The following is a 13361-nucleotide window of genomic DNA, read 5'->3' on the forward strand; positions in this document are numbered from 1 at the left end:
TCAGACGACAAGAAACGCGTGAAGAAAGCTTCAGCTTATACGTGTCAAAACACACTCAGGTTTGCAGTGTTGTAGAGCGCGATTTGCGGTTTGCCTCACTCAGAGATCCCTTTAGTATCGCGGAATTGACGTTCTCCGTGCATTTTCACGTGTAACTCTGCAAGAAAACGCAATTTCGAAAATAAATCTGCTTTCCCGATCTCTTACCGTGAAATTATCTTCAAACCGAACAATTCACCTCAATAAACGATCTGTCGCGTTCATCGCGATATGCCGCAGAGATCGTTAGAATTCAGCCAAATTAATCAATAATAACGAAGAGGCATCGGCAGTTTCTCGATCATCATGATCAATTTTCTCGGAAGGACCAAAGTCTCGTCAGTCTCGCTCTTGAGCAACGGATTTGTTCTGGGAGATGTTTTAAGGCTCCTTAGAGGTCTCTCGTTTGTCATCGTGGGTAGCAGACGCGGCTGCACCCACCAGCAGAGACGGCAGGGTGTACTCCATGAAGCGGACCCTCTCTTCGAGAGCGTTGCGTCTTTTCTCGAGCGAAGCGTTCCTCTTCTTGTAATTCTTCAACATTTGCTGCCAGTAGCTCGCTTTATCGGTGTCGATTTTGTCCGCGGTACGCGCGGTCACATCGGCATCTGCAGTCGCAGCGGCAACGGCAGCTGCTGCTTTTTTCGGGAGATCAGCCATTATTTAAGAAAATTTTGACAACCTGAGAACGAACGATTGGACGAACAACTGCGCCGCGAAATTTGTCACTAATGTCAAGAACAAACGACGTTGTCGAGTTTCAGGCGACATGATGATCTGAAATGACGCGAAGATATGATTCGACCTTATCGGGGTCGTTGCCGATACCCGCGGAAGAGAACCGTTATTTCTGTCACCGCTATCCACGAGTTTGCTCAGGGTTCTAAATGATGGAAGCCGTGCGCGACACGGAAAGTATCGCTACGTATTGTCCCATTACCAACGCAATCCCCACGAGACGAAACATTCTGTCCAATTCAACAGTCGATGATGATACGTTTGCGCGATTTGAGAGGTCTCCTTGCCCTGCGTACAGCATCTGTAGAAGATTGAGAGAACCTTATCCTTTGCTCACGCACGACGATGATCGTGACCAACAAGTAGATCATTTCCGTCAAGCTGTAAATTTTATTTTATACCGAGAAATTATAATCTAATCACAACCACTTTATCCTACACCGGATCTAAATAACGAGTTCTTAACAGGCTACTGTACTGCGTGATTTATTGCAACCGATCAAAGAAGCCGCGCTGAGATTACAATCAATCGCGAATGTCGCAAAAGGACAACAACAGAATTCAGAATCGAGCTTAGAATCTTCGACGCAATGTAGCCTGTTACGGCGAGATGAAAAGAATGATCAAGTAATGAAACTTTTTTTTCAAATTGTATTGCATATCTTTGTCGTATTTAAGCTTCTTACACATTTCTCATCTCCAAAGATTACGATAAAATCCACGAATCTTCTTTTAGGGAAGAAATCTCTTTAAGAATACTTTTATATTTGTTTATTAAATTAATATATTAAAATAAACACTCAAGACACAGAAATTAGCAAAACTATTAACGCTTGATCCATTATTAAAAATTGCATATTCACATCTTTAAACTTTTCTCTGCTTCTTCGTGTTTTTCACAGTATCTTTATCACACTTTCTTACAACTAATATTCTAGAAGTAGTTTTGTTGTCTGATTTACCAAAGAATTACTCGACTTCTTCGCACGATGCAAGGAATAGGTGAAAATTACGATCGGGAGAAATGGAGGATAAGAAGTAGTACTAAGTAATTTTTCCATCAGCAAAATAATCCTGGATCAAGACTAACTATTACGACCACATCCAGCTCAGTTTGCGCGCTCTGCGGCACCGCGCTTCACCTGGAGCATTCTTTGAAGGCGTCTGGACAATCGACTCTCGATGACAGGAAGATAATTGGCGGTCATAATCGAGGTTGCGATATTACGTCGAGAAACCCTGACGATGTGCATTTGAGGATAATCCCGTGTAGAACTGCTTCTCCCATTGAAACGACGCAAAATAGCAATCGTTTCTTCGCTCATAGAAGGATTCCTCCGCTTTCTGAGGAGAGCGGCAGCGCTAATATCGACATTTATGCACAAAAGAAGGAAAAGATCACTTCAGAAGTTGAAGCAGTTGATACCAGAGAAGACTTGAAATCAAAGTTATTGTACATAGGACAATTTTCTTCCCCAAAATGCACCTGTCAGATGTGTCGAAAAATATCCCGGCCAAGATTGCAGACATTTACTAAAATGGTAGTGCGGATACTTGTGTCACGCGCGAGTGCAATTGATTTGTAACTGTGAGACGTATATTTTAAACTTTGATGCAACAAAATGCAAAACAGAAAACAAAGAATTTATCGTAGACGATTTAGTACGAAGTAACTAGCGATAGAGAGAGATACGTTAATTGTATCACATTTTTTTAGTCCCGTCCATGTTGCGAATTGCTTACGACAATTGGATCCGGAAGTGAAAAAGTAGACGATGATAGACGGAAAGTCAAGAAGACAAAGATGCAGAGGTTGAGAAAAGAGGAAAGCACCGTACGTTATTCGAAGAGGGATGAAGAGGGTAATCGGATAACAGAAGAAGTTACGCAGCAGCAAGCACAAGTGGAGGAGTTGTGTCGAAACATTCGACAACTCCGAGAGGAAAATGAGTATCTTCAATATCTCATAGAGAAGTGTCGTTGCTCATCGGAGAGGTCAAAGATTTCGTTGCTGATCAGAGCTACGTGCTGTGGTGAGGAATCGTCGCTTTCGAAGTGGCAAGATAACTGAGTACTCGTTAATACCCGCTGTTATTTTCAGGTTTCACAAAGGCCCTTGAGTTCTTACGTGTTAAATGTGACAGATTAATAACCAGGTTAACCAATACGCTCCGACATTCGATCAATATCCAACATATCATGGACAGACTGTTAGCGCCGTTTACAGAACACCGTTCGATCGGGATTGAAACAAACAATATCTCAACATCGATCACCGCCCACTGAAAGACTGAAAGAGACGCATTTGATTGATGTTCTGTAAATTATGTTCCAAACGTAAATTTGTAACGCTTTGAAATCGATCACGACTGATCAACAAAATCGATGGCTTGAGATGGTAAATATATAGAGAGGGTGATATCTCACTGATTTTTTGAAATTGATATATATATATATATATTGTAGAAATGATAATTAGGTGTGATTTGTCAAAAGAGCGAGATGGGAAACGACCTCGTTAATTGTTGAGATATATACGACTCCACGGTTTTATATATATCTTTAATTCTTTTTTATTAATTTACATTTTATTAGATTGTCGATAAAATCGTTCGCCTTAAAATAGAGACATTGTAAAAATGGACAAAGATCTCTGCGCAAGACTTAAGTTTACTTAAATTCAAGCTTACAAAATGTCCGTTTTACTATGTACTGTGTATATATATATATATATATTAAAATATATTGAAATTGATATATATATATATATATCAATTTCAATACATATAAAATCAGTGAAGTGTGTCACCCTTTCTATATATTTACCTGTGAGACTCTCCGCCTTTACAGCGCGCGTCGATAAGAGAATCGACGCTCTTTCGACGCGATTTCAAGTAGAATGGCTCGTTATATCGACTTTGCACTTACACGCGGGATATAGAAGAGCTTACGACGATCGACCAAGTCCTCGAGGCTGTTTAGATCGGGTAGGACAGGCGGGATCTCGAAGGGAAGGTTGAGATGCGAGATTGCTGCCGGCGGTACCTGGCTGGAGGTAGGAACACGAACGTTCGCGTTGAACCCGTTGCGATTACTGGGTGTGTAGTACGCCTCGGTGGACGTCGGTTGCTTGGGGTAATACGGATCGTACTCCAGCTCGTTCGGTACCAACGGCTTCAGAGAGAGCGTCAGCGCGTGCACCGGGATCTCCGTGGTGGAGTCGGCGATCGGCCGAACGGCGTTAGCTTGGATCGACTTGAGCGTCTCCGAATATGGACGGTAGTTATGGTCGTCGTTCAAGAAGATGGACTTTTCACGTGGGAAAGCCGGGCGCTGAGTAACGTTATCCGGCATTATCGTTCTCCCGAAGCTCAAAGGACTCGGGGTTGGCTCGAACGAACGTCGGAGGTTCACCGTCGCACTCTTGTCACGCGCGAAGCTGCGGGTTTCCGACAGCGACAGAGACTGCGCCGGTCTCGCACGGTTCGACTTATCATTACGGACGTCCCAGGAGTTGAACCGCTCGGTAAGCGTTCGAACGGTCGAGGCTGTCGCGAATCGGTCCTTCGAATCGACGTTGCACCTCCTGGAGGAGGTGTCGGCGGTGCGCGGAGCGGCACGATCCCGCGTCCGATCGCGATCCCTCAGAAACAGGCTGGCGCTAAACACGAAGCCGGATTGAAGTCTATTAGGCACGGATTTGTCGGGTCGTTGGACAACCTGAAAGGAACGCGAGAAGGAGAGTCGATGATCGTCGAGCGAGTCGATGGGGCTGACTGATGGTCTTGACGCAGGTGCCGCGTTGTTCTTGTTGCCGGTGTTCTCGGTTGGAAATCGATTCGGCGGATGGACGGTAGCCTGACAGTCGACGAGGTAAGCGTGGTCGCATATCAGAGCGTCCTGGCGGAAGGCTGTTTCTTCGGGGCACCGATAGCTGAACTTGTTCCCGTGATCGTCGCAAGTGTGATATACTCTGCAATTGGCCTCGACATCAGCGTAAAATCCCATAGGCCGGTTGAAGCAGGAGAAGTTGGTTCTGATGGCCGGCGGAGTGGTGTTCTGCGTGAATGAACGGTCGTAAATAGCACGGTCGACAGATACTCGTTCGGATTTTATCGGAAATCGAGATGATGAAATGCATGGTCGGTCTGCGGGAAAATAGTTGTAGGACACAGTAAAATATGAGCGATACAAATTTACACGCGTGATTTTTAGGAAATGCTATCGCGGTGCAACGACTTGCAAGAAACGAGGGGATTCATATCGCTGAGAGAAATGGGACGAGGGGTGAGACGATCGAGAGATCTCTGGAATTGTCGCTTACAAAAACTTCTTCGGTGCGGACAACAGCGAGCAGTGTGCATCGTAGGAAGTAAAATTGCAGAGTCCAGCGGAGCACCATTTCGAGAGAAAGTTGATGGTGCGGGAGAAAAATTTTGAATCACTACGTAGCAATCACACACGCGCGAATTATATGTACATTCATCGGAATGTTGCAGGAGCGCTCTACACCGTCTAGAAAATCTTTGCACGGCGACACAAAGAGTTCAAGTGAAAGTGACGCGAGGATGAGCCTAAGACTGCCTTTTCCCTCCCCTCCCATCCTATCCTCTATTTCCCTCTCTTTACCTTTCTCAAGAATATCCTAGACATCTTCTCTCCGTTCGCTATTATCTCGCCGCACAAATGATCCTTGTCACGGATTGGAATCTATACTGAGCAAGGTGACACCAATCCCGTGGCAAGTATGTCTTTATATTTATTTATATGACTTCATGTATCGTCGCAACGATCATGATAAAAAAAATCACTTGAGTCTATTCCTATATCTAGCGATATTTAATTGGCACTTTTATCATCGCTCAATAAAGTTGTAGCTTCCATCGATCGGGATCTTTCTGTGTAAAATTTCAAACGTATCTTCCTTCTCAAAACACGTTGAGTCTTATGTGATCAAAATTTAGTTCGGTAAGAGTTCATTAATTTTTTGTAGAAAATACATCAAATAAATATGATGATTTAACGGCTCGATCGATATACAAGTATACTTTGGTCTTCTTTGGCCCTGAAATAACGCAAACATCATTAAAAGTAGATTGATTTATATTTGACTCCTCAAAGTAAGTGTTTTAAAATAAAGGAAAAAAAAACAGATGCTTATAAAGGATATCAAGAATTGCGCATATGAACTTATTGAACTGTTAAGATGCATGATAAAATTAATTACATGAAAAACTTCCGCTATCCCCTTTAGGTAAAACGTATATCTTTTCAGTACCGCCTCGTCAATTTTCCGTATATAGGCATTGTTATCGTTCTCCTTCAATCTGACCAATTCCTGAGCCGATATCTCCAATATCTTCTCAGCCACTTCATCAAAGGCGGTAACTCGATGATTGCCCGTTATGTCCGATATGATCATCTGGGAATGATTGCGACAGCAAATCAAACGTACTTATTATTCAGACAGCTAATGTAGACAATTGGGAGGATACGATGAAAATTAATACGTACATTCAACAGCAGGCAGTACTTAAAGTTTAAGTAATCCCTCTTGCAACTATCGCATCTGTATTTCTCGAAAGCTAGTTCGGTCAACTGAAAATTTTCCTAGATAGTATTTGCTGATATGCAATAACTTGCATAATAATTTGCACATGATAATATGCGTAATAATTTGCTTGCACATCTTTTTCCTCTCCAGCTTTTTTTTAAATTTTCTCTCTCCGATTTATACGCTTGTCTTATTTTCAGTTTATATAATTATACACGCGAACAAAGATGCGAAACAAAAATATATCTATTTTACGAAACATGTACACATCCTTCTTGCGCTCAACTTACCTTCTTCTTGCAATTATCTTTAGGGCACGCCTTGTAGATACAATTCTCTATATGAATTGAATCAATGATCGCCATCACCTTAAAAAAGTTCGACGTAATGCCCAGTGTCGCTTCGGTCAGTTCCCGAATCGTGCGGAACGTACAATTGAATTTCGACCAATAGCTTCTGTACCATTCGAGTAATCTGAAAGGTCAGTTATACATATAACGAAAATGAAATAAGTCGTATGGAAAATCTACATTAGTCGAAAAGAAATGTAGTGCCAATTATTAAGCAGAAGCAGCTCATATATACGAGGATATTCATTAGACATTTTCTGGATTGTATTACACGCGTGCTTCCGGAAGATCCGGGTCCTTTCTTATGATGGTCGATCTCTCGGGTGAATTTATGATGGTCAATCTCTTTCCGTTAAACTCGTCGACACGTGCTCCCTTAATGGCTAAAATCGTGCCATTGTTACAGTCGAATTCTTGTGCCTGCTGTCCCCAAAGTGTAACGCATATCTGACGCATAAAAAAATCGATCAGTTTATTTTGAATATAAAAAAATCGATCAGTTTATTTTGAAGATAACGAAATGATAGAATCTATAATGTGCGAATAAGCCAACAATCTCATGCAACGTTGACGCTTTAAAAAGTATTTTATTGAAAAATGATTCGAATAACAACTGCATACCCTGGCACCACTTGGTTGACTGTTGTCAACGATGTCGATGTCCCTTTTGAAATTTTCGTTACTTTGCTTTGTAAAGGTTTTCAGGTTGGACTTTACAACGACGCCCAAGACATCTGTCACAGACGTAAAACACATAGTAATATTACGATCGACAGATCAATAGACACTCGTGTAAGTTAAGAACAAATCAAATGCGATGTAATAATTTATCATTATTATATACCGATCGTATCATATATCTGCTTATTTTCCACTTGACTGATGGGACAAAAGTCGAAGTGTATTGACGGAATGTCCGCATCGTCGTGACTTTCTTTAATTCTCGTATCGTCGGTGATTATTATTTCGTATTGGTTTTTCAACTTGTTGTACCGTCGGTCCGAATCTTTCAGCTCATAATTCGAGATATGGTATACCTTGTTATTCTGCATGAACAAAAATGAAAGAATCGAGGTCGTTAATTCGATCCTCTGCAGAATATGACATCAATGTGATAACCGAACGATACAGCAATAATGTACGTACCTCTACATTGTTGTATAATTTATCGTTGAATGCAACGCACTTAATTTCGTCGCTATTGTCATGCAGGTGCATGGAGAACAGTTTGCCTTTCTTGTTTTTCCATTCTTTAATCGAAGATTTATTGGTCACGCGAGCTTTGATTGCCTGCCTGAATAATATCGATGATCATCATTGAAGAATCGATATATTTAAAGTTTTTAATCTTTATTATTACATTATTCATGATTTGCTAGCTTGAACCATTTGAATTCAACAAGTCGCCGCAGCATTTTCGTATTAGATCTTGTATCAAACAGTTCTGAACGCGAGTTACCTTTTTGTTGCTTTTTTCAGACTTTGTTTATATAAATACGTTCTACACAAACTCTCACCTGTGTTTAGGGCTTAATGTTATTATCGGAACTCCGAATTCTTGACGAGAGGAATTATTTGTATCTCTCGAAATAGTACTCGGTTGCATGTTATCTTCCACTACTGGCGGAAATAGATTATTCATTCAGCATGATACAAAATATAATATATACTATATTATAACATATACATATTGTATAATAATTATATTATAATTAATTAAATTAATATCATACATATTACCGCACAGACATAATACTTATTATAATTACATAATATTACAATTATCGCAATAATCATACGTACAAAGTGGACTAATTCTAATAAAAACTAATTGAAATAAAGAGATTGTAAAAGTTTGTTACCCTCGTGATGCACAACAGTGGATGAGTGAGGCTTGCTCGTTTCAGGCTCGAATTTGTTTGTAACTTTTGCAGTCGGACTTCCTATTATATCCGGAACATCATTGCCAGGAATTAACACTTGTACACCCATTATTATTAACGTTTGCCTAACAAATATTGAATAGAGAGCTTAACTTTATGCACACGAAATTATTTGCTCGTTTTAACTTTTTAACCGTTTAATAATTTGAATGAGACTTTATGCGTTGTATGTGACGAAACATATATACACACACACACACACATGCGCGCGTGCGCGCGCGCGTGCAGGTAAAAAGGTGTATAATTTGTAAAATATATAAGAAAATAAATACACACTTTTCGTCGATTGTCGAGCTCACTTTATAATCTGATACTTTGAAAACTGCATAATTTGTCAAAGTACCGTTTTCGAATAAGCGATTTAACTCAGTGGATAACATCGCGTATTGATTTATTCTCAATCCATCGGACACGACCAATCTGTACCAATCGAAGGTAGCACCGGGCAGCTTTCTGTAACTCTGCAAAGTTATAATTAACAAATTGATGATTTCTTCTCTTAGCAATTGCTCGTTATTTCTTCTTACACGCTATCTCACATATCAGCTCACACACTATCTCACACTCACTATCTCATAGCTCACTTGTCACTTCATCTTGCAGTTTTTTCAAAGCGGAAAACTGAGAATTATAATAACTATTTGACGTAATTAACCGTCATATATATTTACCAATAATTGAAGTATCGGTTCCTTGATGTTTCGGCCATTCATGATTTGCTGCAAAGGAAAATTTGGTTATTAAGTGTTAAGGCACGATCGATCAATACACCTTCGAAAAACTTACATCCAATGCTCCTGAACTTAATTTACACATAATTGCTGATTATTATCGATATAATCAAGAATCTTAACAGCTCTCTCGACGAATACGAAAGATAAATTTTCCAATTTCAGTGACGAACTATAGACCTGCTGTCCTCGAGTCTTTTCGTCGAATGACTAAGGTCGACTGCGATCCATTGCTTTTTATCACCAGACTAACTACGGTCCAAGCTGACGTATAAAACAAGTTCTTATCTATATCCCCTCCAGAACAACAGATACCTTCTCGAGAATTCTCGTCACAATGCCGCGAAGAACTCTAAAATCACTTGATAGGCAAGTAATATAGCATTAAGTAATGAAATTAAAAGAGTAAGTCTTTCCTTTTGTTAGTACTTCAAAATGCACATCTTCTCCGTGCCTTTCTCAACAATACCAGATGCTCATAGAGTCACTGAATGCTAAACAGTGACTATGAGTTTTTATGTATGCGCGATGGTGAACGTTATTATATAACGACATTACGATAAGTAGCGTATATATTTAATCGAGATACGCAATATCATTTAGTCTGTCATAGGAAAGAAATAGGAAATCTTAAGAGATTATTTACGGAAACTTAGCAAAATATACAACTCACATATAACAATAAAAAAAATTATTAATTTCTTTGCATCTGCGGCTGACTCATTTTGCACGAGAATCAGAATTTTTGATAAGAGAGAATAAAACGGAAGAGATCTACGCGGTTCGCGAGACGTTGCATCTAAGTACGGACCTGTCAGAGTTAGTCACATTCACATCCAACCTAACCAAGTAGTGGGGACCATCATACGTGGTGGGACACATCTTTTGTGCAGCTTTCTGCAATTCCCCGCGCCATCAATATCAGCAGTAAAAAATTGGATAACGTATCGGGACAGGCGATAATGTTTTTATGACCAGCTTTTCCTTCTTCTATCAGTTCTGTTACTTCGCTAGATATTGGGCATTAGTTATCGTACGCGAATGTCCACATTCTGAGCACATCCTTTCGCAGAGTGTGGCGGTAACATCGTGCGATGGTTGCTCGTAGAATCGAAATTGTCGGTTGAATCCCTCCGGTTGAGTCATTCGAGACTGTCTTTCCTGTCGGTTGATTGAATATCGGACAGAAAGGTATTAATGTTTGAACTTTGCATACAATGTTTCGCACATTTTTCAACGTTATTAATCAATTGTCAGTCCTGACGCAGTGACATCTTTTGTTGTATAACATTTAATGTAAATGTATGTCGCATACAAAGGACATTCGATTGCAACGTAGACATTTGACTTCCAATTGACGTCTAATTAACTCTTTAACGCCTATTAGTAACTATAGTTACCACACGGAGAAAAATATCCGAAATATCCGCTTGTTAATTTTGTTATCCGATCAAATGTCCGATTAAATACATCGGATATTTGATCGGATAACGAAATTAACAATTGGATATTTCGGATATTTTTCTCAGTGCAGAAACGCATTTAAGAATCCATAACTTAATCAAAAAAGGAGATATTTTCGTTTTCTTTGCACCACTGTAAAGGTGAATTCTTCTTCTAAAAAATGGTATATAGATTGTATGTATAGATTCGGTTTAGTCTGCTTTTAGCTCAGTTTTAATGATAACATGTTTTGTCAAATTCCAAGTAGGTATAGTTAGTATTGTTATTGACATCTAGAAGTGCACTATAAATGAATAGATTGGTATCTGTTATAATTTTATACATTTGGAAGCTTTCTCAGATGCAAAATATGAAATTAAAAGAATACAGAAATTCAAAATGACGAATCCAATATGATGGACACGAAAATCAAGAAATCAACCTATTTTCGTGAAACCTGGTGACCTATAGCTTTTTATGCGGCGAAAAATGAAGGGACGATTGACTATCTAAATGGTGATCTATAAGATATTCTTCTGAAATAGTAAGCTTGACGCTCTGAATGATAAACTTCACTCACAAATATAGTTTCAGCTCAAAAATGTCAAGCTGACTATCAGAGTTATGTCGTATAGATTACCCTTCATTTTTCTCTGTATAAGTTGCTCATTTCGTATATGCTTTTAAGATCCAAGTCATATTTACCAATAAACAAAAAACGAACGATAAAATAAAACCAAACTAACGAAACTAACAAACGAAAAGCGGAAACTTCATGTACTCATTTATTTTAAAGGAAAAAATTATATCGTGTTATAAAAATTTATCACGTTTAATTAATATTATTAATAAATTAATAGTGTCCAATATTTAAAAAAAATATCTTTTTAAAGTCCAATATTTAAAAAATATCTTTTTTATTGTTATTCAAGAAAACCCCAGCTACAAAAAATGTCCATAACATAAATTTTCACAAGTAAAATTTATCATTATTTATTAGAACACTAAGTTATATGGTTATTTTACTTGTTATTATAACAAATTAATTATTATAACAATGCAATAAAAAATATTTAATACAAAAAATCTTGGCGCGGCTGCACCAAAAACTATATTGAAGATTTATGTACATAAAAGTCAAATTAGATATCATTGACATTTCGTATGACATAATAAGAATAACATCTTTGAATAAAAAAATATCAAAATATGTAGAATATATACACATTCGATATGTATATTCTATAGTGAAGGTTTATAATTTATTATAATACTATATAAACTTAAATAAAACATTATACCGTATATGTATAGAGAGCATTTACAAGTACATTTTATTATAATAAAAATGCTGTCATGTATATATTAAACAAGTTTTAGTGCGATATAGTTTTTGGTGCAGCCGCGCCAAGATTTTTTGTATTAAATATTTTTTATTGCATTGTTATAATAATTAATTTGTTATAATAACAAGTAAAATAACCATATAACTCAGTGTTCTAATAAATAATGATAAATTTTACTTGTGAAAATTCATGTTATGGACATTTTTTGTAGCTGGGTTTTTCTTGAATAATAATAACTTTTAAAAATATATATTTTTTTAATATTGGACACTATTAATAAACGTGTTAAATTTTTATAACACGATATAATTTTTACTTTTAAAAGCTTATGTACATATATATCTTAAAAGAAAAATAATTTGATAAGTTTTACTTGTAAAAACTTATGTTATATACATAATATATGTATAAATAAGAGAAATCGAATTTATTTTTACTGATTACACGTCTAAATGCACTCAGGCATGTTACCACACGACCTACCTCACAAGTTATCACACGAACAATTTCTGGAAATTTTGATACTCCGAAATACTAATAATCTTAACCTAATCCCTATTTGATTTCCTACAAACTTAATCACTGATACCAGCATCACGACATCGTTCTTATAAATATCGATATTTACTTCTTAAGATAGCTGCCACAATTTTTTTTTTATTTACAAAAGTCTTTCGAAATCCTCTTATTGCCACATGCATCTTATCTCCTATAAAATAATCATCTGGAACATTCCCCTAAAAAACCCCACTCTCTCAACCGAGCTGACTTTTTGAGAAAAGTCAAAAGCCTCAGACACTTCTCGCCGATCCAGCACCCAGGACAGACGCTTCTCTCCAGCACCCCTTCAGGGTTTTCTTAACAATCAAGCCAACTTGTGGCTTAGACCAACCAGTATTCTTCACTTGTTAATTATTCGGTGCAACGATCTTGTGCCTTCTTGGGCCATTGAGAGCGATCCTGCCGAAACCAGCTGCCTGTCCTTGGCGCAGAACTTGAGGCATCTATTCTCACAGAGACGCAGCAACCACACCTTTCATTGTCTACTAAGATCAGAGAAGTCCAGCAGTAAGTTATTTATATTTTATTTTACCTGAGTGACCTCTTTCGTTTCATTTTTTTATCTATTCTTCTCTCTCTTTTCTTTTCCTTTCGTTTTACTTCCATTTCCTATCCCCCTTGGCATTCCTCCTTAATTGTTAAATCAGATCCCAGTG

The 13361-nt window shown here is 38.1% G+C and overlaps 2 protein-coding genes across 4 annotated transcripts; both read right to left on the minus strand.

Annotated features, from left to right (window-relative positions):
- Positions 1-17: 17 nt before the first annotated feature.
- LOC105190506 (uncharacterized) lies at positions 18-5590 on the minus strand. 2 transcript variants are annotated; one of them, XM_011153274.3, is made up of 2 exons: positions 5407-5590; positions 18-4836 (listed from the first exon to the last, which is right to left on the minus strand). In XM_011153274.3, exons 1-2 carry the CDS (start codon positions 5428-5430, stop codon positions 3685-3687), a joined length of 1176 nt encoding a protein of 391 aa, XP_011151576.1. In that variant the 5' UTR covers positions 5431-5590; the 3' UTR covers positions 18-3684. The 2 variants fall into 2 exon arrangements, with proteins under 2 accessions (XP_011151576.1, XP_025155327.1); XM_025299542.1 differs by lacking the exon at positions 5407-5590 and adding an exon at positions 5102-5397.
- A 75-nt stretch (positions 5591-5665) lies between these two features.
- LOC105190507 (replication protein A 70 kDa DNA-binding subunit) lies at positions 5666-9842 on the minus strand. Of its 2 annotated transcripts, none has more exons than XM_011153276.3 (13): positions 9411-9842; positions 9296-9343; positions 8901-9085; positions 8544-8689; positions 8199-8298; positions 7828-7975; positions 7526-7727; positions 7303-7415; positions 6953-7128; positions 6622-6805; positions 6292-6375; positions 6005-6199; positions 5666-5842 (listed from the first exon to the last, which is right to left on the minus strand). In XM_011153276.3, the coding sequence occupies exons 1-13, from the start codon at positions 9438-9440 to the stop codon at positions 5738-5740; spliced, it is 1716 nt and encodes a 571-aa protein (XP_011151578.1). In that variant the 5' UTR covers positions 9441-9842; the 3' UTR covers positions 5666-5737. The 2 variants fall into 2 exon arrangements, with proteins under 2 accessions (XP_011151578.1, XP_011151577.1); XM_011153275.3 differs by having other exon boundaries at positions 8199-8301.
- Positions 9843-13361: the final 3519 nt, after the last annotated feature.

This window comes from Harpegnathos saltator, unplaced genomic scaffold (assembly GCF_003227715.2).
Source record: "Harpegnathos saltator strain DR-91 unplaced genomic scaffold, Hsal_v8.6 scaffold283, whole genome shotgun sequence".
NCBI classification, from domain to species: Eukaryota; Metazoa; Arthropoda; class Insecta; order Hymenoptera; family Formicidae; genus Harpegnathos; species Harpegnathos saltator.

Bases quoted from the DNA above. Each gene is read 5' to 3' on its own strand.
- LOC105190507 (XM_011153275.3), bottom strand. From the start codon at position 9,440: ATGTGTAAATTAAGTTCAGGAGCATTGGAT. The intron at 6,376-6,621 runs GTAAGTTGAGCG...GAAAATTTTCAG, and splicing joins AAGATAATTGCAAGAAGAAG to TTGACCGAACTAGCTTTCGA. The intron at 6,200-6,291 runs GTACGTATTAAT...AATCATTCCCAG, and splicing joins AGTACTGCCTGCTGTTGAAT to ATGATCATATCGGACATAAC.
- LOC105190506 (XM_025299542.1), bottom strand. From the start codon at position 5,179: ATGGTGCTCCGCTGGACTCTGCAATTTTACTTCCTACGATGCACACTG. The intron at 4,837-5,101 runs GTAAGCGACAAT...TCATTCACGCAG, and splicing joins TCCGCACCGAAGAAGTTTTT to AACACCACTCCGCCGGCCAT.